At 38.3% G+C, this 27,042-nt stretch overlaps 1 protein-coding gene across 2 annotated transcripts in view; it reads left to right on the top strand.

Moving 5' to 3' along the window:
• Positions 1-27,042, top strand: part of Impg1 (interphotoreceptor matrix proteoglycan 1) — a 137,598-nt gene that overhangs the window by 90,287 nt on the left and 20,269 nt on the right. For both annotated transcript variants that reach the window (XM_046430442.2, XM_046430441.2), the window contains 2 exons: positions 12,138-12,670; positions 15,240-15,459. In XM_046430442.2, the coding sequence (XP_046286398.1) occupies positions 12,138-12,670; positions 15,240-15,459 (753 nt within the window). The remainder of the gene's footprint in view (positions 1-12,137; positions 12,671-15,239; positions 15,460-27,042) is intronic.

Raw genomic sequence — 27,042 nt, 5'->3', positions numbered from 1 at the left:
CTACATTACTTGCCAGGTGCAGTGGTGCACGCCTGTAATCCCTGTGACTAGGGAGGCTAAGGCAGGAGGATTACAAGTCTGAGGGCAGCCTCAGCAACTAAGTGAGAACCCCTGTCTCAAAAAAAAAAAAAAAAAGCTACATTTCTACATGTCAAATCCATATCACAGTTATTTCATTTGTCCCTAAATGTTCATTTCTTCAAATAAAACAACCATAAGTTTTATGAAGGCCACCAACAAGCCAGGGAAACATATAGATGGGCTCTTTTCTCCAAATGCGTACTCACAATTTCCTTATACAGAAGCTAATTTTAAACTGAAAGCAAGTAGATATCATGTTTTCTCTTTTTTTCAAAATGAAGACAGAAAGCAATAAACTATGATGTAGCTCTGAGTTCTGTAGTTTTATAAGGTAGTGTTTAAGATTTTACAGATTCAGCATTTCTGTTCAGTGAGAGAAAAATATAAAAAAAACTCGACTAGGTTGATTCTATCTTTGATCAGTGGTTTGAAAAGAGGATACTGTATGTTTAAAAAAAAAAGTAGATATGTGTGTTTCATTCTAATGGGAACAACTGGTCAAGGAGATACCCTGCCTGTAGCCCTGGGCTACCTCTCTTAATCATCTATTTCCATCACTTAGAAAAGACATAATTAGACTGATACTTCAAGTATTCTAATAATCCACATCAGGTAGCAAGTGCAGAGTATATAATAAGTAGGGAGTTCATAAAATGGCTTGTGGTAAAAGAAGAATTTTTTAAAATATTTTTTTAGTTGCAGATGGACACAATACCTTTATTTTAGTTTATTTATTTATTTATTTGTATGTGGTGCTGAGGATCGAACCCAGTGCCTCACATATGCTAGGCAAGTGCTCCACCACAGACCCATAACCCCAGCCCCAAAGAAAATTTTTTTAAATACTCCATGCATAGTGCCTAAAACAGAACAGGTACCAAATAAATATTTGTTCCTTTCCATCCCATCCTCAATATGACCTCGCAAGATTGTGAGTGTATTTTCAAACCATAACCACATAGAACATCTAACTAAACAATCCAGTCCCCCAGGGGGTTAGGAATTAAATTTCTTCCTTGTTTCAGTTTTACTCTAGATATTACTTGAATGTTATTAATAATCACAAGAAAATGGTTATAAAATATTTTCTTTTTGCAATTGGTTCTACTCAAAACCTTTACTTACTATGCAGATACATTTAATATTTCATTTTTATCCTAAATAACAAAAGAAGTATTTCTTTATTGACAAATAAAAATTGTATATATCTGTCATATACAACATGATGTTTTGACATATGTATGTATTTTGGAATAGCTCAATCAAGCTAATTAATATATATGTTATTTACTTACTATTTCCATGGTGAGAGCACTTAAAAAAATCCACTCTCTTGGGGAATTTAAAAAATGTAATACATCACCTTTAACTATAGTCACCATGTTGTACAATTCATCTCCTGAACTTATTCCTCTCATTTAACTGAAATATTGTGTCCTTTGACAAACAACTCCCCAAACCTACACACCCCAGGCCCTTGGTAACTACCATTCTTCTCTCTCTCTCTCTCTCTCTCTCTCTCTCTCTCTCTCTCTCTCTCTTCAACAATTTACACTCCATATACATGTGAGATCATAAGGTATTTGTCTTCTGTGTCTGGCTTATTTCACTTCATGTAATACAATACACTCTCAGGTTCATCCATGTTGCTACAAATGACAGGATTTCCTCTTTAAGGCTGAATAGCATTTCATTGCATGTATGCACGACATTTTCTTTATCCATCCACCCATTAATGGACACTTAGGTTGTTTCCATAGCTTAGCTGTTGTAAATAATGCTGCAAAAAACATGGGAGTTGAACTTAAACAAAAATCTAAAAATAACATCATAGGTTGAATTATGAAATAATAGACTTTTTCAAAATAGTAATTACCATTATATTCAAAACAAGTGATTCACCCTAGTTATAAATAACTATAAAATGTTAAATAGTGGAGAATAATTTTTTAAAAAGAAATAAGATAATGATGCTAAAATTTTTCCTATTTGGATATGACTGATATTCATCATCCAATATATCCATCAATCTAAAAATATAGGCATATTAAACATTTTGGATGGGAAGAGGACAAATAGAAGTACCCTTACAAAAAAAATGTACTTTTTCTATATTGCAATTCTAATAAGATTTATTGCATTTAATTTTACTTGATTATAACAAAAAAAAAAAAACCTGAAATAACACTAAAGAAATTTCTAAATTTCAGATAAATATTTACTTACTTCATGAGTTATTTATTCTTAAAAACTCCCCAAAGGTTAAGAAGAAAGTATTGCCACCTCAGTGAGTCCTTTAGTTCATGCCAGATAGAAATCAAATGCTTTCTTGTTGTCTTAAACAATGGATGTGCTTGGGGAACCATCTCTTCTCATTCACCTAAAGCCTAGAGCCTGCAGTCACCAACTTCAACCTCAACCCTAGACTCCTGCCTCAAAAGAGAACCCTGAAGCACTTGGAGGCATTATCCTTTATGCTAGACATGTCAACATTAAGCAGAATATTATTGTAATGCTGTAAAAGATAAAGTGACAATCTCCCCATCCACACTCCCCACACCCTAGGCTTTAGTGAATAGAGCGTTATTTTACCACTGACAAGGTTTATAAATTGAAAATTGGTTCTACAATCACAACTCCCACAGCTTCTTGGACAGATTTTCATAAGTAAGTGGATTTAGGACTTCAAACCTTCTATCACAGCTCCATTCCTTAGTTCTCTGACTATCCTTTGGTTGGTTAGAATATATGATCAGGCAGTTGTTTCAAGAAGGGTTTGGGGATGCCATAGCTCCTGAGAACTGAACTACTTACTTCCATACCTTTCAAATGTGAAGGATAGCTAGATGGATATAAAATTCCTTAGTCACTCTTTTCTTCACTTATAGATTTGCTCTGTTGTCTTTAGCTATGTGATCATCTGACTCCACCATGATTTCTTTGCTTTTTTTGGGGGGTGGGGGGGTGGGGGGCTCATTTCTATGTAGCTTCCTTTTTCTGACTACATACCCAAATAAACATCCTTGAGCTTTGCTTTATTTCAATTCTTGAGATTCAGTACTTTTCTTTCTTGATGCATGTCTTAGTCCATTTGCTACAGAGCTAGGGCCTTCTGAGAAACTGAGGCAGTGCAAAGATCTGCCCTTCAAACCCAATTCTTGCAATCAAGTTAGAAAGATTTCAGTCATGTTGCTCAGAGTAACAAAAATGAGTTTATTGAAGGGATAGGAAAAGGGAAAGGGTCCACTCCTCATAGTCAGCACCATCTCTCTGTGTCCGCATAACTCTCAAGAGACATAGATAGTAGGTCCTGTCAGGAAAGGGACAAGGTACCTCTCCTGCACTCTAATTTTGGGAGGATCCCAGAGAACTTTCCAGAGAGTCCTTCCCAGGTCCACCTCTTGACTTTTGACTGATAGCAAGATGACATGAGAGTTTTAAGTCCCGACTGCCATAGCAACTCTAAGTCACCTTGGCTCATGCTGACCAGTTCTTACACATGCTATGGTTAGGAGGAAAATTCCTTATATCCATAGTTTCTGGATATGGTCACAAAAAAACTCCCCTTTCTGGGTAACTTGGGTTCCTCTTATCAACATTATTTTGGGCCTGCAATTAACAGGTAGTTTGCTAAAGAATGTGACGTGTCCTGACAATTTAGGCCAGGCAGGACTATAGGTAAATTGCTTTTGGAAAAGAAAGCATGTGGGGGTCAGCACAATGGGCCCATTTTATAGAATTATTCTCTTAACCTCATATTCCCACCATCCTCACCTGTCTGTCTCCTAACACATTCAGGCTGCTATAACAAAATACCTTACACTGGGAAACTTATATACAACAGAAATTTATTTCCCACAGTTCTGGAGGTTGAGAGTTCAAGATAAAGGTGCCAACAGTTTCAGTGTTGGATGAGGGTCCATTCCTCATAGTCAACACCATCTCTCTGTGTCCTCATATGATGAAAGGGCTAGCTAGCTCTCTGAAGTCACTTTTATAAGAACATTAATCCCAAGCAGCAGGGGTAGTCACCTCCCAAAGGTCTCAAACAGATAACCACCATCTTGAGGGTTAGAATTTCAACAAATGAAGGCTGGAGATGTAGCTCAGTAGTAGAGCATTTGCCTAGCATATGCAAAGTCCTCAGTCATTCCCCAGTACCACTAAAAAATAAACAAACAAACAAAACCAGGATTTCAACGTATGAATTTGGGGTAGATACAAACATTCAGACCATAGCAAGGGATATGGACTAGTTTCATTTGAGTCATTTCCTGATATCATTTGGACCTCTAAATTCAAGTTGTCTTAATATATTCTGAAATTTTTTTCTTCTTCTTTCAAGGCATTGAGGAATTTTTCTGTTGTTTTTTATTCAGGAACACAAATTATACAGGTGCTGGTTCTCATTTGTCATTCTTCTGTATTTATGATCTCATCTATGTTAACTTTCTTACCTTTGTCTTTTCAGATAATTTTTAATGAGTTCCTGCCAGCTTGTCAGTATTAGCCTGGATTTCTTCAATCATATTTATTTCATACTTTTGCTAATTTTAATAAATAGGTCATTATTTAAAAAACCAAATAGACATTCATCTCCAGGAAGAGAGGATTAATGCACTTTTTTTTCCTATTCCTCCTGCTAAGTTCAACTAAATACCCTGAACATTGTGTACAAAACAAACTTGAGAAGACTCTGGAACATAGTGAAAGAAGGTACCCCAGCCAGGGTCCTTAGGACCACAGGAATGACATGAGAGCAAGCTTCCTGAATTTTATTTTTGACTCATGTATCCTAGACTGAGAAGGTACTTGAAGAAATAAGGGCTCTGCAAAAGTCACTGTTAAGAAGATTAAAAAAAAAAAAAAACCAGACTGAGAAAAAAATACTTGTAAACCACAAGATGACAAAGAATGAGTAGCTGGAATAAATAACTCTAAACTTAGCAGTTAAAAAAATGTCCAATTAGAAAATTAACAAAAAAAACAAGAAGGCACATTTTGCCAAATAGGATGTACAGATGGCCTATAAGCACATGAAAAGACATGCAGCATCATTATTTATCAATGAAATGCAAATTTAAACCACAATGCAATATCACTATGTGCCTATCAGAATGACTAAAATTAAAAAAAAAAATGGTGATGCCACCTAATAATGGAGAATACACAGAAATTGTATCATTAACACATTGCTGGTGGAAATGTAAGTGGACCAGACTCTGTAGAATAGTTTGCCAGTGTCTCCAAGAATTAAATACTCAACTACCATGCCAGCTATTTGATTTTTGGACATTTGTGGTAGACAAAGAAAACTTGTGTTCACATAAAAACCTGTACATGAATGTTCACAGCAGCTATATTCATAACAGCCCCAAAAAACAATTCAGATGTCCTTCAGTGGGTAAGTGGTTAAACCATCTGTGGTTCATTCTTATCATGTAATACTACGCAGAAATAAAAAGAAACAAATTATTGATACACATAACAATTTGGATGGCTCTCCAGAGGGTTGTGCCCAGGAAGAAAAGCCAATTTCAAAAAGTAGCATACTGTATTATACCATGTATACAACATTTTTGAAATAACAAAATTATATAAATGGAAACCCAATTAGCAGTTGTCAGATTTTAAGGAGGGATAGGATGGAAGAGAAGTGGGAGTGACTGCAAAACAGCAACATGGTGGAAATGTTCTGGCTAGATGATCAGTATCAACAGCCTGACTGATATGATACTATAGTTTTGCAAGATATTATCATTAGGGGAAATTAGATAAAGGGGTACACAGTATCTCATATATTACATTTTCCTTGGGATAAAATTCACATAACATAAAATTCACCATTTTAGTCAGCCTTAAAGCAGACAAGTCAGTGATTTTTAGTATATTCACAATGTTGTACAAATCTTACCTCTAATCAATTCCAGAAATCTTCCATTGCCCCAGAAAGAAAGCTATAACCACAAAGCAGCCACCCCACCATTAGTCTTCACTATGTTACAGGGCCGGGGACTTCTGGGAAATTGAGGTAGCATGAAGGCCCCCCCTCAAACCCTGATTTTTATGACCAAGAAAGATTTCAGACAAGCTGCTCAGAGTAATAGGCACAGTTTATTAGAAGGGATAGGGAAGGGGAAAAGGACACACTGGTGGGAGAGAATGCATCTTCTCAGAAGAAGGACTGTGCCCCTCTCCTACCTTCCACTTTTATTAGGATCCCAGGGAAATTTACAAAGAATCCTGTCGAGGTCCACCTCTTGACTTTTGACTAACAGCAGGATGACATCAGACTTTCAAATCTCCACTGCAATAACTCTAGGTCACCTTGGCCCATGCTGACCAGTTCTAATTGGAATCGGTTCTTTTAGATTTTATGGTTATGGGAGATCATCTTTATCTCCTGGAGACTGTCTGATTTGTGTCAGGGTCTATGTCAGGGTCACAAAAGTTCCCCGCTGAAGGGCCTGCATTTCTTTTGCAGATAACAGGTAGTTTGCTGAGGAGTGTAACATAGCCTATGGACTTTATCCAGGCAAGGCTGCACATATATTGCTTCTTAATAATGAAAGCATGTGGGGGTCAGCACAGTGGACCAACCATTTTATAGAATTATACCCTTAACCTCATGTTCCCACAGCTCAGGTCTGTCCCCTATCAGAAGGACTGCTGTTGCAGAAGCCCAATTTTTAAAAAGAGAAAAGTGTAGGTCCTTCTCAGATCCTTTCTGAGCATAAATGCAGGCCTGGGCATGTGGGTGGCCTTCTTCCCGGGAATGTGTCAGAGCCTGGGAGAGCACTTCATCCCTAAAGCACCTCATTGTCCAGACTATCCTAGAGCCTTTTGGTTAGTCTGTTGTTTGCCCCACCTAGCATCCATCATCCATTGCCTCACACTGTGGCTCTTAGCACCTTTACCTGTGTGTCTTTAAGAGACCTCCCAAGTAACCACTTTAGCCCAGGATCCTCCTAGTTAGGAGAGATACAAGCAAGCATTTTTGAGTTTTTCTTCCAGGGAGTCAGTCAAGAGACAGATCAAAACAAATAATTGGAAAACAAATAATTCTTTGTTAATAAGGTCTATTCTTCTCTTTAAGAGAATGAGGCCTGTTATTTTCTAGGCTGCCATTGAACTAAGGACTGGGGGCTACCAATAGGGAAAGTCAAAAATGCCACAGAGTTCACTGTACTTCTCAAGATTCAGACTGTTTTTCTTAGTTAAGCATTCCCTGATTGTTCTACATATTTTATTAGCTTCCAGAGCATGAAAACATCAATTCTGACACTCTCTACCAGTTTAATGTTGTTTTTGTGGAAAGATAGACTTCTGGAGTTTCTTCCTGGGCTGTTTTCACTGATGCCTCCCCCTCTTCTTTCTTGGAACCACATTTGAATCTACAGTCATCTCAAAACAAAAAGACTAATTTCTTTAAAAGTCAAATCATAGTAAAGTGTTCTGACAAGGCTTTTGCCATCCTGTACCTCCCCATTCTGCAGTCCTTGTCACCAAAAGCAGTCCCTCTTCCTCATATTTTTTTAAAAATATCAGTTTTGTATATCAATAAATGATATATTCTATTATCGTAGGTAAGCATTTAAGTTTCTTTCCATACCATCCCCTTGGCTTCCCCACCAATTCTCCCAATATAATAGTATTACAACTGTAATTAAATCGGTATTTAGGGTGCAGATTATATATTCACAGATGATCATTTGCTCTGTGGCTCATTTCTGTTTTCTTGAAGTTAATGTGGTTTTTTTTTTCCTTTGCTTAGTTTTCTTTTGTATTTTCAAATTCTTCCCAAACTTTCTACTGCCATTTCCATTGTATCTTTCCACATCAGGTAACTTATTAATTCCAATTGATAAGTTGGAATTGATAAATTCCAGAGAGTCCTCTCTCTCCTCTCTGACCTGCTGCTCTCTCAGTCTTTGGGATAGCTGTCACCTGGATTTTTCCTTTAATGTCATTCTCAGACTTTCTTTGTCTTTGTCTTGGTTGGATTCCCTCATCCTATTTCTGGGTTTACTCATTTGTTCCTGTTCAAAAATCTGGTGCACAAGTTATTGATTGATTGATTGTACAGGGGATTGAACCCAGGGGGACATAACCTCTGAGCCACATTCCCATTGCTGAGACTGTCCTTGAAGTTTTGACCTCCTGCCTCTCAGTCTCATGAGCCTCTGGGATCACAAGCACCCTGTGGAGCACAAGTTTTATTTGTCAACTATAACTTAATAAAGCTGAAAATTTATTTTTTAATTGGTACAATGTGAGTGGACTTAAGGATACAGGCATTTTTACCTTCTAGTCTCCTCAGACAAATTTCAGTCATAACTGGTTGCCTTTTACATCTGGGATGCCAGTCTTCCTGACAGATTCTTACATCCTAAATGTTCCTGGCAGAAATTTTTGAGACTATGTGTTTGAAAATGTCTTTGGCCACCATGACACTTGACTGACAGCATAGAATTCCATTATGGTCATACTTTCCTCTAGCTAGCTGTCCCTTGAACATGACAGGCAGTTTTCTTCCTTTGCCATTCTCGTTTGCAATTGCTGCCTAACTAACTTCTTTACCAACCTCAGGTCTGTGCTCAAATATTACAATCTCAGTGACTACCCTCTATAAAATCACAAGCCCTGGCACTTCCATCTCCTTTCCTGCTTTTATTTCCATAGCACCTATCACCATCTGGCATGCTATGTATTTTCCTTTGCCTTTTTTTTTTCTCCTGTCTTTCTTCACTAAACAGTAAGCTCACTGGGGCCAGAAACTTTATTGTGTTCACTCATGTATCCCAGCACCTGTATATAGTAGGCTATCCATATCTATTCATTGAACAGACTAATAATAAACACTTCTTTTCTATTTTCTATAATGTGCTAAAAAAGGACTATAACTTATAATTATCATATATAACATATATTTGCTATGATAAATAAAAATGAATTTGTTTGATATAAAATTAACTTACTGGACATACCACTTGAAGATCTAAAAGAGATCAGATTTGTTTTTAACATGAAATAGGCAAGCACTTGATGGTTATGATTCACTGTGCATATGTGACCCTTTCTAGCAGCATTTAAAGTATCCTTGGTTCTGAGCTTCTACCTCATACGCTGCTCACCTTTTACTTGTCTTCTGGCCACTAGGACTTCAGGAACTCCCAAGCACTCTGTGCTAGGCCCATCTTCTGTTGCTGGCTTCTCTCACTTTGAGCTTCAGTTCACCTACTTTGGGTTGGATCATTTCACCTGTGGTCTTGGCTTTGGACAGACCTTCTGCCTAGAAAGTGACCAAAATAGCCATTTCTTCTATGTCCAGTAGCCAGGTTTATCACTGGTGCCCCCACCATGCACACATACAAAATCCACCCTTCACACCTTACAGGAACCCCACACACTCCAGCATAATAGTTATTTTTATTTTATTTTTTATCTTTAATATTTCATGAGACAAATGGCACTGGCTTTTAGTAATTGACTTTCCCATTATAATGTTTAAAACTTAATGTTGGAGGGCTGGGGTCGTGGCTCAGTGGTAGAGCACTCACCTAGAGTGTGTGAGGCACTAGGTTCGATTCTCAGCACCACATATAAATAAATTAATTAAATAAAGGTGCATTGACAACTAAAAATTATTTTTAAAAAAAAATGTTGAAAAAACCTGTATACTGTCATGTCTCATTTTTACATAAGAACCAAATAAAAACATGTTTAAAATACACTTGTAATACACCACTTAAGTGGTGGTACAGTCTGAATAACTTTTTTCCCCAAAAAAATTGCCTATTGCCTTAATAGGTTTAATCTTGAGCCAAAAGAGAATTGGAGTCTTTTAAAAACACATTTAAATGGGGCTGCTAGATCCAGCAAAATAAAATACAAGATATCCGGTCAAAAATGAATTTCATATAAACAAAAAAATAATTTTAACAGATCTGTGTTTCAACACATTATATTTTATATTTTATCAAGCAACCCTACATTTAAATAGCCAACTGTTGCATCCATGAAATCATTTGGTTAGGTTTGTAGTGAATGTAAAGGATTAATATTAAGATGCCACAAAGGGAGATGGTTAGAAATTCACTGACTGATGACATGATGCAGCAGCCTATTTTAAGCTGGTTAAAGTCTGTAGAGTGAGAAAGGTGTGAGTAATGAGATGCTGACCCAAGAGCAGAATGAAGACATTCATCATTGTGCTTCTTGCCTCAGATTTCTCGACCCTTATCATCTGCAGGGGCCCAGAGATCGCATCCTAGGAACACAGATTCAAATGCATTTCCCATGTTGCAAAGAAACCAAATCAAACCATAGATAGTACTGGAAGCCTTTCAGTCGACTCATCCCAGATTTTTCTGTTACTATCTTAGCTTAGATTATCATAAGAAAATACCATGTTCTGGGTAGATTAAATAAATTTATTTTTCACTGTTCTGGTGTTCAGGAAGTCCAAGATGGAGATGCTGGCAGATCTGGTTCCTGATGAGAGTTCTGGTTTGCAGATGGATGCCTTCTTGCTATATCCTCAAATGGCAGAAAGAGAGATTATCTCTCTCACATCTTTTCTTATAAAGTCATTAAGCCCAATCCCATTCATGAGGATTTCACTATCATGACCTCATTTTCTCCCAAAGGCCCCATTTCCATGTACCATCATATTGGGGATTACAGCTTCACCATATGAATCTGAAGGGACACAAACTTTCAGTCCACAGCAACGGAAATTTGAATAAACACTAGGTGTGTATACACAGAGATCTTGGCTGCTAGGAAATATTATTTCTGACATTTGAGTAAATTATTGGTAGATACAACTAGGCACCCTCCACAGTCAAGAGAAAAGAGGGTGCTTCTCTGAAATCGGGGCATAACTCACCAATAGCCAGGTTTCATTTTAAGAAAGTAATAAAACTAACATGATTTTACCTTTCAGAGCTGTTTATCACTCAGAGTTTCAGTTTTGGTGATTGCACTGTAGTAAATTAGCTGACTGTGAGTCCAAAGATTCTATCTTCATCCAGACAGTCCATTCATCATACTTAGCATTTGGATTTCAGCAGAGCTTTCCCACATATTTGCCAAAATGCCACTGAAGTAATCATAGAAAGCTTCATGTTTTGTGCATCTAATACTTAAATATCATCAGTGGCTTTGGATTTAGGTTTATTGGACTATTTTAATAATGCATCTTTTATCAAAAGTTTAATATGGCCACTTTCTTAGTTAATAAGTACTTTTTAAATTTTGATTTCATACCAAAAATGGAGTGAACTTTAGTAATTTAATGTATACTTGACCCAAGAATGCTATACAAAGTGGTGGTAGAAATTATCAGGGCTTGATAATGTAAAAGTGGCAAAGGCTTTAAATATTATCAAATATTTATCAAGTTTTATGGTCACTATAAGATTCAAATTATATATGTCACTCACATCTTTATACTCTCAATACAAGTGTTGCAAATTAGCAAGCTATTCAATTAGGTTATTCAGTTTTAGGAAAGAATAATTCAATTTTAAGTGGTAAAAGTACCAAACTGTGATGATTAAATCCAAAAAATTCAGTTACATAAAATGCATTATTGGAAGATGAATAAAATTTCTAGGCCAAAACTGTAAAGCTAGTTATCTAGAAGTTCCAAATGAGGTGATGTTATTTGAATGCCATCTGTGGTTTGGGATCTAAATATATTCCAGTGGCAAATTAGTCAGTTTGTATTACCTGATCCTCGTGGGCACTATCGGACCAGGCACAAATTCCAGAAATTTCAGTTAACTGGTATGTTTTTAGTCTCATATATCTAGATGACTGGGCCCAAATAAAATGAATAGAAGGACCCACCCTTTGTCTTCCTAGGTTGGATACAGCACTGCCTGCCCTCCCTAACCAATCTCTCTCTTTTTAAAGTATGACTATTAAAATGATCAATGAAAATATCATATCTTATTTTATTAATTAAGCCTTACTTTTTTTTTTTCATCTTCTCCTCTTTGGAAAATACTTGGACATAATGGAATTGGTCTCAGGAGATTCCTCCACAGACAGTTCTTGGTCTCCACCTGAAATGGCCTCTGCCTCCCTGTCAGAAACACCACCTTTCTTTACGGCATCAAGCATCTTCTCTCTGACTGATCCAAGCACCACAGACATAACGTCTATTGACCAGACAGTACTAGGTCCAGGGCTCACTCTCCCCACCAGTGATTATTCTACCATCAGCCAGTTAGCTTTGGAAATTTCACATTCATCTGCATCTTCACATGGCAGCAGGTTCAGTACAAGCAGTGAAGATGTGATCAGAGACCTAGAAGAAATTGATGTGTCCGACAATTTTGTATCATCAGAGATACCAGGACTGAGTGGATATGTTTCTACCCCAGATCATCTCTTGGAGAGCACCACTCCTGATCCTGCTTTACAATATATCACCACTAGCTCCATGACCTTTGCCACCAAAGGCCAAGAGCTGGTAGTATTCTTCAGTCTGCGTGTTGCTAACATGCCTTTCTCCAATAACCTGTTCAACAAGAGCTCTGTGGAGTACCAAGCTCTGGAGCAGCGGTTCACACAGCTGGTGAGTGGACACTGCTTATTTTTCTCAGCCCTCTGTGTCTCTTCTTTCCTTTTTTGGTTGTTTTTTTAACTTTACAGGAAAATCATTGGCTATATTGAGAAATGCAGGTTAGGAGAGAGGCCTGGGAAACAGCTGCTGCTGAAGGCATTCAGCTGGAGTTTTGAGATAGGTTTGTGTTGATTGGGGGAGTGAGTGCAAGGATGGACACTCAGGGAAGACACAGCCACCCAACTTCATGGAAACAAATTTACCTTTAAAATCTCCTCTTTGTAGTTCTTCCTAAATTATTTTATTCAGGAATAATTCTCAAGTACTAAACTTGGAATCTAAAAATAGTATGGGTAAACTTTTCCTGATTTGAAGTCTCTGATGGAAGAATAGAAAGCTATGCTGGTCCAGCACAGATGACCAGAGAGTTCAGGTAGATGGGTTCCTCTTTTTAGGTCCCTTAAGTTCTTGTAAACTTAAAAAGTGACTAAAGACGTATCATCCCTGACCCCTATCAAAGAAAGTGAGAAGATAATCATGATGACATATATCTTTGATAGTAAACACCTCCAAACTCACATTTATTTTATTTCTACAAGTAAAATAAGAAATGCTAAAGTAGGTAGTACCTCTACACAGTCAAGGCCAATTACAGTTATACAATTATACCACACAGATTGAAATTTTCTGACAATAATAGAGAAACTATGTGTATACTTCATATACTTCATATAAGTTAAATTATTGTACAAATGAAAATACACATAAAATCCAATTTCTCAGGTGAACATTTGCTTTAAAAAAAGATTGCTTGTGCCATTGCCCCTGCTCCCCGCCCGCCCCCCCCACACACACACACACACTCATACACACCATGAGATGAATAGATACTGGGACAGTTTCAGGAAAAAGAGTCCCTGTGAACCTAGTCCAGATGTCTTACTAAGCTGCCATATGAAAAAATCAAGAATACAGTGACTTTTAAATTAGAGTCAAGGTTACTTCTCTTTCACTTGTCCCACTGGACAGCTGCTCTAAAACATCACCCACATTTCTTCATCTGTAGTTCTGCCAATGCCAGGAATGTTTCCTCATTTGCCTAGTCAGAGTTGGAGTGTGGGAATATCCTTGTTTCCAGAGGAGATTCCAGATGGCAGCTTATTGGAAGGCTGTGTTTCCAGTTGTACAACGGCTCAGGATTTAAGAAGCGGGAGTAATGACACAACCCTTTTTTCACTTGTGAGAAGGGGAAAGAGAGAGGGCTGAGGGAAAGCAATTTCTTCATCAGCAGGTGATACCAAAGTGGCCCACATCACTTCCTCTCAGATTCTGTCAGTAGGAACTAGGCACATGATCACACCTGGATGCAAGAGATGCTGAAAAATGTGATCTCTAATGAGCCAGCTTCTTTCCCATTAAGAGAAGAGAATTTGGACTTGGGAGAAGGGACAGCTAGCCATCTGCACACTACACGAAAACAGATGACTCCTAGTAAAGACCAAAGGAATGCTAACACATAAAGAATGAGTTCAAAGTAAGTAGGAGAAATCAAGCAGAGTGCATTGAAAAAAGTTGCAACCATATATAAAAGATTATTTTCTTTTTACAGTGAGGGAGGTACCACAATGTGGGTCAGGTTCAGAGCCAAAATTTTGATGGGACCGGGTAATTATCAGGTATGGGCCAAGCCTAGGAGAATGCAGTTTGCATCTTTGCACTCTCTAGATTCAGATGGAGGTATGCAATTCATGAGTGAGGCCAGAGACAAGTTTGACTTCACAAAGTTTCAAATATTTCTGAAAAATGATTTCAAAGATGGCCATGACTCACAAGAGGCAAATGAGAGAAACTGAAGCACAATGCCCTGAGGCGTACTTTTGAGATTATTAAATTATAGTTTGTAAAGGGGTCCCCTAGGGCAACATTTTTTGTTCTCCCTCACAATTCAGATAAGGGGACTGAGGTTCTGCACAGTGGTTATGTGGCTTGATGAAGGTCACACAGCTAGGTACGGAACATTCCAGGACTGGCACCCACATTTCCTGGCTGCCAGTTCTCTACTAACTCCTCTCGTTACATTTGTTTTGGCCCTGAAACATATACTGCATAGACAGACACATTGATATTGAAGCTGTTGTTGATTTCAATAGGTCATTTCCAAATTGCTGCTTCCAAATTGCTGTCCCATTTATACAGGAGTAGGTCAGTTTGCTCCTTGGCTCAGTTTGGAACATGTTTTTAATTACTTTAATTACTTTTAATTACTTCTTGTTTTATTAAAAACCTGGCATGCAAGTTGATAACATTGGCTTGGATTTTTTTAAAATCATCTGTTCTCACATTTCATTGTGAAGAAATCATTACCCATCCATCAAAATACAAAGAAAGATGGAAATATGAGACATCATTGCTGCAGACAGGTCATTAAGTAGTGGTGTTCTGGCCTCACATTAAACAAAAATAAAAACAATAAAAAGCAATTGAAATATATGTTTCAGGTAATGAAAGGGAGCACAAATGGAATTAGCAGCAGCTGAACACTTGGAACATGGTTAAGAGTAAACCATCTTTTATTTTGCAGCTGGTTCCGTATCTGCAATCTAATCTTACAGGATTTAAGCAACTTGAAATACTTAGCTTCAGAAATGGGAGTGTGATCGTGAACAGCAAGGTGAGGTTTGCTAGGTCAGTGCCGTATAACCTCACCAAGGCCGTGCACGGGGTCCTGGAGGATTTTCGTTCCACTGCCGCCCATCAACTTGATTTGGAAATAGACAGCTATTCTCTCAACATTGAACCAGGTAAAAGAATCCAAAAGAGAAACTGATGGGGATTTTTTTGTTCATTTTGTTTTGTTTTGGTTTTGAGCATTCTGTTCAACTGTGAAACCACAAAAAAATTAAATTTAAATCACACTTGATAAAACAGCCTTTCAGAAGCTACAGATCCCATTATCAGAAAGAGTCCTAAGACATGTAGGTTAAACTTTTCCACATCAGAAAGCAAAGAACAAATGTACCTCTTACTTCACAGAGAGCTTTAATTTCCTTTCCGAATAAAACTTTTGCTGTACTTCAGATTTTTTTTTTAATGTCGCCCACAGTCAAGCTAAGTTACATTCTGCTAGAAGTCAAAAGCACTTTCTTGGTGAACTGCAACAATCTGGGGGTTCCTACCTCAGAAACCTTCTAGTCACAGTGAGCTGTCAGAACAGCCTCTTCATAACATAATTCAGGAAGAAACTGAGACAGCATCCTGAAGAAAGAAAAATAATCAGATCAGAATTCAAACTTAGAGAAAGTCACTTCACCATCACCAAAGAAAGGAGAAAATAATTCCCTTTCCCAGTTGTGCACCCTAGATCCGCCTCCATGTGTAGGAAAAAAACAAATAAGAGTTAGTAGAGAAGACAGTTCTTAAAGATAAGGGGGCTTAGCCACATAATGGGAAGCAAACCTCTGTTCCAGTGATTAAAGCAGAATATATGTACCAATATAACTTGCTGTGCCCAAATAGGAACTGTTTTCACCATTAGTTTCAGAATTCTGTTTTTTAAACAACTAAAGGAAGTTTTTGTAAATTCCCTGAAGGGCAAGAGGGGAGGGCTACAGACCTACTGCCAAAGCAACCTTCCAGTCAGGTTTGCAACAGAGTCTCTTAATTGGCTATGAATTAGTGAAGTGAATCTTTTAACACCTTTCTCTGACGCTCTGTCTCTGTAGACTAACAATGAAAGCAAAGGGAAAAAGGCCTAGGGCAAAAATGCAATCCAGAGGGCTCCAAAGGAAACATTTATCTTTGACACAGAAGAGTTTTGAGAAACTTTAAAAAAATTTTCCTTCAGTACCTTTGTAAACAGGATCATTAAAAAGACAGGACACCCTTAGGCACTGAGCCTGGGAGTAGTAACCCCACGCAGGAGCAGCTAAGTGAGCCCTCTGGACTTCTTCAGAAATCAAAAGACATCCTAAATGCTGGTGAGAGGCTGCTTCTTTCCCTGAAAGTTAATGTAGAACTGAGAAGGAACCAGAGGGTCCCTGCAATTAAGATCAGGAAATTAATCTCTCCTGTCACTCAGTAAAGATCAGGAAGTATATGGGGAGAACCTGGAAAGCATAAGAGAGGTGAGAGACGAAATCCCTCCTTTCCTCCCTCCCTCAGAGAGCTGACTGTTTGCTAAGAGACCATCTAGTAACACAAGAAGGTCAATGCAAGCCAAGGTCAATTCACAGCCTAGGCGAGAGCCCCCAGCCTCTACCTGTAGGGACAGGCTTCTCAATGTATGGGTCAGTTAAGAGGCTGTATAACCAATGTGATCCTGAAATCTGTACATGTGGAAAAATAAGAATTCATACCCCATTTGAATCAAATGTATGATATGTCAAGATCGATGTATTGTCTTGAGCAACCAATAAAAAAAAAAAAAAGTGCCTCAGAAAGAGGGTGGGAAGCTGGTAGCACATTGTCAAGTTTGCAAAAGAGACACTGGTGATATTGAAAGAAAGTACAGAATAATAATGGCTTTCGGGGGTCCACAGCCCTGAATGGGAGACTGTGTACTAGGAGCAATATCCAATTTCCACAAGTGGAAAATGGAGATCATACAGTTTTGAGGATTAACCAAAAGAATATTTATAATCCTTAGCATGGTAGCTCATTTCTACCTTGACCTTCCCACTCATTGTTGACCGAAAGGAAAACTTTTGGGTACAGTTTGGCACGTCGGCTTCTCACCTATGCATAACTTAGTGTAAATAGGAATTTTTTTTCATATTGTATCTGTACATTTTGACTTATATAGAGGAATTCCTAAGTTCATTGTTTATTTTTCACTTTTATAAATCATATTTGACTTCCTAATTCTGCTATCCTCAAATGTTTTGGCAGAAGCATTGCTTATGTCCTAACTGGCTCACCACAGTCATTTCTTGACAGACTTCTTAAATGAATTTATTTTTTCATTCATTCATTCATTATTTTATGAGTTTTCCATGTACTAAAACTTTAGGTTCTCTTACTCTATTGGTTTCTAGTAAGGAAAAAGTATGAACTACCATTTCACTGAAAAGCTGAGTGTAAAGTTTCAGTGGTTTTGCAAAGTCTTCCTTACAGATACTGTGAGTGATCATTCATCCATTCAGTACATTGCCTGTCAGATTCATTGCTGTACCTGGCTTTAGTATGGCTCCATTTCTGGAAGTTTCTGAGCTGATCAATCTCAAATTGAGCTGCCTCTGGAAAGCAGGCAGGTAATTTCCCATGTTGTCCAGCATGCTCTATGTGTCCCCTATATTTCCACCATTAAAAATATAAATTGGGCCTGTGCCCAATGGTATAGTAGGCAGCCTGGAGGTATTCTTATCTTGGTAGTGCACCATAAGTTTGGCTCCAGCAGGGACTGAAACTCATGTTAGCACCATCTCTCTTCTACTGGCTGCTTAGAGGAAAAGCTACATAAAAGAACTATTCACAATAAATTAGTGAAAATAATTTCAGCTCCAACTCTTACATAAATACCTTACCACCATATATATATATATATATATATATATATATATATATATATATATATATATATATATATAATTCTTACTGGTACTGTAGGTTGCAAATGGTCAAATTAATTATGACAGCGTTGCAATAATAATCATGATTAACATTTATTAAGCAACTACAGTGTGGGATAGACAAAGGACAAGTGAGAAAAGGAATAGGGCACTGACCACATGTGCCTTCTCGCTCACAGCTAAGGATCCTGGTTTAGTTATTTCACCAAAGAAGGCAAAAGGTAAATTCCCCATGGAAACAGCAAGTGGGCGCTTGGGCTAATTAATGTATGCAAGCCAGTCCCTGCACCAGGGAACTGCAGAAAAAGGAAAAGAGACATCTTAAAACTAACTGCTGGGAGCAAAACTTTTTCCATTCAAAAAATACTTTTTAATGACCATTTTCTTAGTTTTTTAGTTTTCCTTTATATTTTATTTTGATGAAGTCTGGCAGCCTGCACAGGAAAGAATGTAGAAGTAGAGATGATGTAAAGTATTCTAGTGCCTTTGGTCCATGAGCAAATGGATGGATGGTGATGGTAAGGACTGAGCAGCTGGCAACAGCTTGGAGGAGCCAGGACACTGGCAGGTCATGCAGCAGTACAAATTCCCATTAGATATTTGCAGCTGCTAAGGATAAAAAGCCAAAGCATGCAGCAATCAAGTTCACACTGGGACAGACAAAAGCACCCCCTCATTCACCTGTTATTCATAGCTCCTCCTCCTGTTCACAGCCTTGTTTCAATTCAGAGTAGAGATAGCACCAAAACCCAAAAACTCACCATATTGCTTCTGAACAGAGTTAATTAACTTCTTACTCCAAGCATTTGTACATCTCAGAAAACATCTTGAAAATAACATCTAAAACACTTTTATTGAAAGAAAGAAAGCCTACACAGTTGCAGTAAAGTATTTCTAGCACCAAAACTCTGTACAATTTTAGTTTGGGGAAATAAGCATGAAATTACTTTTGTTTGTTTGTTTGTTTGTTTGTTTGACAGTGCAGAAGATGGAACCCAGAGCCTCATGCTTGCTAGATAAGTGTGCTACAATTGAGTTACAACCCCAGTCCTGTTTTGATAATAGAAGAAATAGGTATCCAAATTTTAAAGCAAATGAAGAAAAAAATACAAAGATTTTCAATCATTTTCTTCTTCTTTTTTTTTAATCCAGCAATATGATAGCTATTTTGCTCTTCTTTTTTTAGTGTGAATGGCTGATTCAGATTCTCTCCTTTTGGTGGTATATTTGAGCATTAGCTGTCATGGTGACTGACAGATAGGCTGATTAAAATGTCCTTCTAGAACAACCAACCAGTGCAGCCAGCTGAACTTGCTGCCTCTCAGGTCATTGGACTCTGAATGAAGATAATTATATCAGGTTCTTGGAGAACAAGGACTCAAATTCCAATTTACACAGCTCTTGGCTCTTCTTCTGGCATGGTCTTTTCAGATATGAACACCTTGGGCTGTGCAGAGTCCATCTTCCAGCATGTAGGCATATAGTAAAAGAGACCTGAGGGGCACTGATAATCAAAATTCCTGGAAATACCAAAAGGTCACTTTAGCAAATATAGGAAACCTCCCTGTTTCAGATTTTGATCTTCTGAGTGTTTGCTTGAACTCATTGATGTTAGTCCAATCTATTGGGAAAATTCTCCTTGAAAGAGAATTAAATGGGAAATCTTCAGAGAGAAAAGGGGCAACTGCTAGCAAAACTGTGTGTCAAAAATAAATATTTTGGTTTGTCTATGGAGAGAATCCCAAGAACTTATCTTCAGAAAATGGAGATGGCATGGTACACTTTTAACCTTTTCCCGGACAGGAGAGCTAAACACCATAGAGAAACCAAGTTACTGGATTTCTCACCCTTTTGCCCTTCCCTTATCACCTTCTTGTGAGAAATAGGAGATCAGATCCATGCTACACAGAGCAGAGGACAAGCAAAGTCTCCCACCTCATCTCCAGTATTTCCCCAGCCCCCAGAATTACCTGCCTTTCCCACTCTGCCTCCCCTACCTGTGCAAAGAATCACCCATTGCACAGTGTGCTATGCCAAACATTTGTTTAGCTTATTAGTCAGAGAATCGTTAGGATAACAGAGCTGGTGTAAAGAGGACATAGAAACTGGGATTTTCTACAGCCAGATAACAAAGAGATTGATGAAGTAAGGTTGGTAAATATAAAAGAGCACTATCATTGTATTTTATCAATCTTCTATGCATTAACTTCTAGCTTTACAGAGTTGTGAAATGTCTGGACCATAATCAATAGCAAATAGCAAGTCAGAGTTTCTGCCTTCTAGGCATCAGCAAACTTTGTATTCAAGGGCCACAGAGTAAATATTTTAGGCTTTGCAAACCAAAAGGCAAATCGAAGACATTATGTAAGAACTTATATAACCATTTAAAATCTAACCATTTAAAAATGTAAAAACCACCCTTAGCTTGCATGTTGTACAAAGGCAGACAGCAGCAGGTCAGATTGGCCCACAGATGGTCCTGGTTCACTAGGTGGGATTGCTGGTGTTCTAACACAACATTTAAGGTCATGTAGTCAACTTTGCTCCTTATTTCCAAACGGTGGGTAATTTTTCTGAAGCCATCAACAGTTACCCAGCCTCTTCATCCTTCTGACCCTTATCTCTACTGCTACAGGAAAGTAAGCAAGTAGAGGATAATGCCATCGTGATTCGGGTCGCTGTTCACTCATACTTCAGTGAACAATTATGGATCATCTGTCATGAGTCAGACATCTCATAGGCAGCAGGACCCAGAGATGAATCAACACTGTCTTTGCCCTCAAAGAACAAAATAGGAAGAGAAATAGAAGCAAATACCAAAAGCTATAATAGAACCTCTATAATCAGGATGCAAGCAGTCATGTTATAAAGTACAGAGGAGAGAGCAATTCCACGTAGGTGAAGGGTCACATGGCAGCTTGGTAGACAGTGATAATGAGCCCAGTCTTGGTTAAGATGGGGGTGGTATAAAGAGGACATAGAAACTGGGATTTCTAGGAGGTAGAGAGACAAGGAGGGACTATCCCAGAAGGGGCAGGAGGAAAAAGACCATTCTGGAAGACTCAAGGTACTTCAGTTATTCCACTATGATAGCAGCTTTAGATAACAGAGTAAGGAGCCCAGGGAGCACAGACAAGAAGGAAGAGAAAATAAGTCTTAAAGCTAGGTCTGAAAGACCCTGTCACATCTATTTACACCCACATAGGTAAATTGGTTCGTTCGTCGTTCATTCTTTCTTTTTTTCTTCTTTCTTTCTTTCTTTCCTTTTCTTTCTCCTTTCTCTTCCCTCTATAATGTAGGGTCTTTTAAAGTTAGACTTCAATAAATTATAGAAAATTCAAGAAGTGTTCAAAGTAAGAATTAAGCAGTCCTTACAAAAACATTTGCTTTTTCATTCATAAAATACTGCATTTTGGGACAACAGTAAAAATGTATAAACAGGCACAAAGGTAGCACATAGATTGATTCATTTTTTTAAATTGTTAAATGCAAAAACTAAAGCAAAATTAGTAAGCTCCCTTAAGGATTTAAAAAGACTCCAAAAATATTTGGAGGTGGGGAGACTGCTAAGGAAATGAGCATTAGGCAAATTGACCTTTAGCCTACGAAGCTGGTGTCTAAAAGCCAGGAGAGAGGCCAGAGTTGAAAGTACACATTTGGGAAGCTTCAGCTAAAGCCAGAGAACAGATAGAAATGCTTCAAGGTGACCTGTAGGATGGCAGGAAAAGAAAGCTGGGAATGGAACTATGAGAAACCCCAACACTTAATGGGGAAATAAGATTGCCAACAAAGGGAGTCAAGAAAGGAAACAAGGAAAACTAGAAGAGGATGCTGCAGGAGAGAGGAGGAAGAGAGAGTCAGCAATCTCAGCAGCTGTGAATGAACAATGGGTGGAGGTCACAAAAGTGGACAGTAGGGAAGGCAAAGCCAAGCTAGTGGAGTGGCCAGGGCAGAGGCCAGACACTGTTGAGTTGGAAGGAGACAGGAGGAAGGTGGCCTCCGACATTAGGCTCCCTCCTTCCCATAGAAACTGGGAGACCCGGGCTGTGTCTTCCTTGATGACTGAATCTCAAAGGGATGGCTCTCAGACCCTGGACAAAGACATTCCTGAGCTGTAAAACTGACAAGAGGCTTTTTTAAAGATTTATGTCTCAAAGGTCAGAGAAAAAGTTGCAACTACAACTTTTCTACGGTAATTGCTCTAGGGAAAGGGAAGTCAGGGGAGTCAGGAAGAAGCCTGTCTAAAGATTAGTGAAGCTAAAGTCTATGCCCCAATTTTATTATATTTACAGGTTATGCTCAAAGAGAGCATTCACTTATTTTCATTTGCAGAATAGGAAACAAATTCCAATCAAGACTTTCCTTTTTTTTTTCTTGTTTTCTTTTTAATGGCAGAGTAAAAAAGGAGGTTTGTGATAGTAATGCCAGGAGAGGGAAATGTTATTAACTGGGTTCAATCCCCAGATCCAACAAAAAAGAAAGAAAAATGATGATGATGATGAAGAAGAAGAAGAAGAAGAAGAAGAAGAAGAAAAAAGAAAGAGAGAGAGAGAGAGAGAGAGAGAGAGAGAGAGAGAGAGAGAGAGAAAGAGACAGGATGGGGGGAGAAGAAAAACAGAAGATTTGAAAATTCTCCTGAGATTTTTAGGTGAATATCATCTCACATTTGGATCAGCATCTGATTTCCTGATACGTCTTCTCAGTAAGAGTTACCAGTGCAGTCAGTTAGGCCAAATAACATCTGCAGAGGTAGAGACATGTAGGAGAGTGGCATGCTGTTATTCCTGCATTCAGTGTGCCATTCGCCTGTTGAAAACTCCCTGAATAAATGAATCTGTGATATGAGAAATATAAACCAATGTTAGAACTTTCTGTGATTTATCAACTGAAAACTGAATAAATCACAGCTTGCTCGGTATTCTGCCAGCATTTCCAGCAACGAGAGTCGTCTTTCATTTAGGCTGCTATGAAAATTCTTCAGAAGCATGTAGGGCTTTTATGCCAGTTAGCTGTGCAGGTTGGAGACTTCAAAAATGCAAAACCACATACAACTTATTTTCTCCTTGAATCCCTAAGAAACCTCCTCAAAAATGGGCAGACCTCAAGGTTGGTAAATAGTAAACACAGAAATTAATTACAGTCTGGCATCCAAGATGTTTTCAGCAAAAATGTAGATCAACAAACTCATCTTATCTGGAAAATGCATTATGTGTCAGACTCTTATTTTAGTTTCCAGGTCCAAAAAGGTGATAGATGTCACTCATCACGATTTAAAAAAACAGTTTCTATTGACACTATTGTAGTCTTGATAAATAAATGCATAAAGTAGGTATAATCCTCCAAAACACACTTTATACAATTGAAAAACCTGAGTTTTGGAGAAGTACAGTAATTTACCCTTTACTGGTCACATGACTACCAAGTACTATAACTGGAATTCAAAGGTTTATATGCTTCCTTTGACTCTACTACCTCTTTATAAAAAGGAATCCTTCTGGGTAAACAGTGGCTGTTCAATCTATTTAGAAAAACTTATATCACAATTCAGTGTAATCCTTAATGAATCCTGTTAGTCTCTACACTTCATCAAATGAAATTTTCTATATCATTTGTTATATTCTTAAAATATAGAGGGAGAGGGAAAGAGAGAGGAAGAGAGAGAAAGAAGAAAACAAAAGTGTTCATCTAAGGAATAAAACTCCCAAATCCTCAAAGGTATATGTACTGCTAGGAGTGTCCCTTCCCGGTTGAGGTAGTTACAGGAATTGTCTGTCCTGTCCTACCTCTCCTGCCTCTTCCTTCTCCCTTTACCTCCTATGTCCCTGGTCCTCCTAGGATTACATTGGGGCCCTTTGCCTCCTGGAATGCCCATCACAGGGGATTTCCTTTTTAATTTCTGCTTTCAGTAGGGAACCTCAACACTGGCTGCACTGCCAAATAGATTTCATGCTTCTCCCGTTTCAACCTATGTCCTCTTTCCACACCCCAACAATCCCATGGAGCTTCCTTAAAACCCTCCCTTCAATCCCTTCAAGCAAATCCCTCCACACAAATCTGGGCCCCAGCCCAACTGCTGGGCCACCTCCCTTATCTTCCTGCTGTCACAGTTCTCCCTGGCTCGCTGACCCTGAGACACTTAGGCCCCCATCCTAACACCATTCCACCTAGAACACAGATACAGATAATGGCTGAGAGAGGAGTTAATTCCTCAGCACACATACCAAGCAAGATGTATATGGGCGTTCATAATCCACTCTTAGAAGAAAGAATTACTGAGATCCTACTTTAAACAGTTAGTGATGGTGGTTCTTGAGACTGATGAAGAATTAAAATGAATCACAAAGTGTTTCAGATGGCTTTCCCTTTAAGCCAGAAAGGACCCCCATTAATAACTTGCTCAATTCCACATATGTGTAGTAAGCTCCAATTATATGCATGGTGCTCTGTTACATTTATCATTAACATTATTTTCACTCTAATCCTACCTTTCAGCAAGAACTCATAAACAAAACATGTCTGACCAATAATGATAAAACAATGAAGCAATGAAACATTAACTTAAATGTAGGTCTTTAGATCTTTCTTTTAATGACTGAATTGCACCAACAGTTATGGAGGTCTCATGTGCCCCCATGTCCAGCCAACCACTCTTTTCACTATTTTATCTTTATCCCAGTAGAATACCAGAAAAAAAAAATACACACACACACACAAATACATACACACACTACCCAGGTTTATATTTGAGTTGGAGGGATATTAATAATCAAACAGTTTAAATATTTTAAGTAAATGAAAAGTGAGACCCAAAGAGCTAACCCACATTCCCCAGGCCACAGGCAACTCTGGGAACCAGACCTTTTTTCCCAGAGTGCTTTTCTGACACTTTAGCATTATACAACCAAATCCAATGTCCTCAGAATTCGGGGAAATAAACCCAAAGGATCTGTGTGAAAGGTGGGGTCTACCTGTGTACATCTCAGATGAATGTTCAAAAGAGAAGCATGTTCGAATTGCTAAACACTTAAGCCCCAAGTACTATGTAAAAGTGATGGGCATACATTGAGAAGGGAATAGTCAGACCACCAGGGCTACATTAAGACTTCCAGGGCTAAATTAGGACTTCCTAGGCTCCAAGACTTTTTGCCTTCATGAATATTATTAAAGAAAGAATATCAATATTAATGAATAAGGAATATTTAAAATCGTATCTTAAAACTGCATGAATATAAAGCTGAATATAATCCAGATTGCCTGCCTTCCTTCCTTCTCCTCCTTCCCTCCCTCCCTCCCTTCTTCCTTCCTTCCTTCCTTCCTATTTTAAAGACAAATTTTCGTAGATCTCTAAGTCTGGTGGGCATTAAGGCTGTAGTCATGCGGATTGCTATTGATTGTGATGTGTGAGCTTGCACTGATGCCCCTGGCAAAGAATGACCGCCTGCTTCTTTCCCACCAACAAAATCAGGACACAACCTTCGTTCTGGGGGTGGGGGGAAAGGAGGCCAGGCTGACTAGCAGATGCCCCCTACTGTCAATAGGAGCACACTCTACCGAAATCTGGCCACTTTGTTCAGGCGTGAAGTTTGCGCGGGGAATATGCCTGTCTATGGACTCCAGAGCTGCTCTAGTTCTGCCTTTTTGAACTTGGGAAAGATGATCCAGTAGTTTCCACCACATTCTCCTAACCCGGCAGGCTCGGTCTCCCGCTGTAATCACGAAGCGATAATGGCTCTATCAGCGGTCCCCTGGAGCTGCTCCTGCCACTGTGCGAATTCCTTCCAGACCTTGCTTCCCTCCACCAATGCGCAGCGCACAGTCGTTTTTAAGGCGACAGAAATAAGTTAGAGCACTTAAATTTCATTCCTTAAATCCAGCCCTACATTTATTGATTTCCGTATATTGAACCAGCCTTGCATCCCAGGGATGAATCCTACTTGATCATGGTGCACAATTTTTTTGATAAGTTTTTGTATCCAAGTGGCCAGAATTTTATTGAGGATTTTTGCATCTAGGTTCATTAGAGATATTGGTCTGTAGTTTTCTTTCTTTGAAGTGTCTTTGTCTGGTTTAGGTATCAGGGTGATGTTGGCCTCATAGAATGAATTTGGAAGTTCTCCCTCTTTTTCTATTTCCCGAAGTAGCTTGAAAAGTATTGGTATTAGTTCCTCTTTAAAGGTTTTGTAAAACTCTGCTGTATACCCATCCGGTCCTGGGCTTTTCTTAGTTGGTAGTCTTTTGATGGTTTCTTCTATTTCCTCAATTGATATTGGTCTGTTTAGGTTGTCTATATCCTCCTGACTCAATCTGGGCAGATCATATGACTTAAGAAATTTATCTATGCCTTCACTATCTTCTAATTTATTGGAGTATAAGGATTCAAAATAATTTTTGATTATCTTCTGTATTTCTGAAGTGTCTGTTGTGATATTGCCTCTTTCATCCCGTATGTTAGTAATTTGAGTTCTCTCTCTTCTTCTCTTCGCTAGCATGGCTAAGGGTCTGTCGATTTTGTTTATTTTTTCAAAGAACCAACTTTTAGTTTTGTCAATTTTTTCAATTGTTTCTTTTGTTTCGATTTCATTAATTTCAGCTCTGATTTTCATTATTTCTTGCCTTCTACTTCTTTTGCTGTTGTTCTGCTCTTCTTTTTCTAGGATTTTGAGATGAAGTATGAGATCATTTATTTGTTGGTTTTTTCTTTTTTTAAGGAATGAACTCCAAGCAATGAATTTTCCTCTTAGAACTGCTTTCAATGTGTCCCATAGATTCCGATATGTTGTGTCTGTGTTTTCATTAATCTCTAAGAATTCACCACAT

Source organism: Marmota monax, unplaced genomic scaffold (genome assembly GCF_021218885.2).
Source record: "Marmota monax isolate L192 unplaced genomic scaffold, Marmota_monax_Labrador192_F-V1.1 WCK01_AAM20220418_F8-fsc00227, whole genome shotgun sequence".
Taxonomy (NCBI): Eukaryota; Metazoa; Chordata; class Mammalia; order Rodentia; family Sciuridae; genus Marmota; species Marmota monax.
The sequence above is the reverse complement of the archived record's forward strand: the minus strand, read 5'-3'. Positions and strand labels throughout refer to the sequence as shown.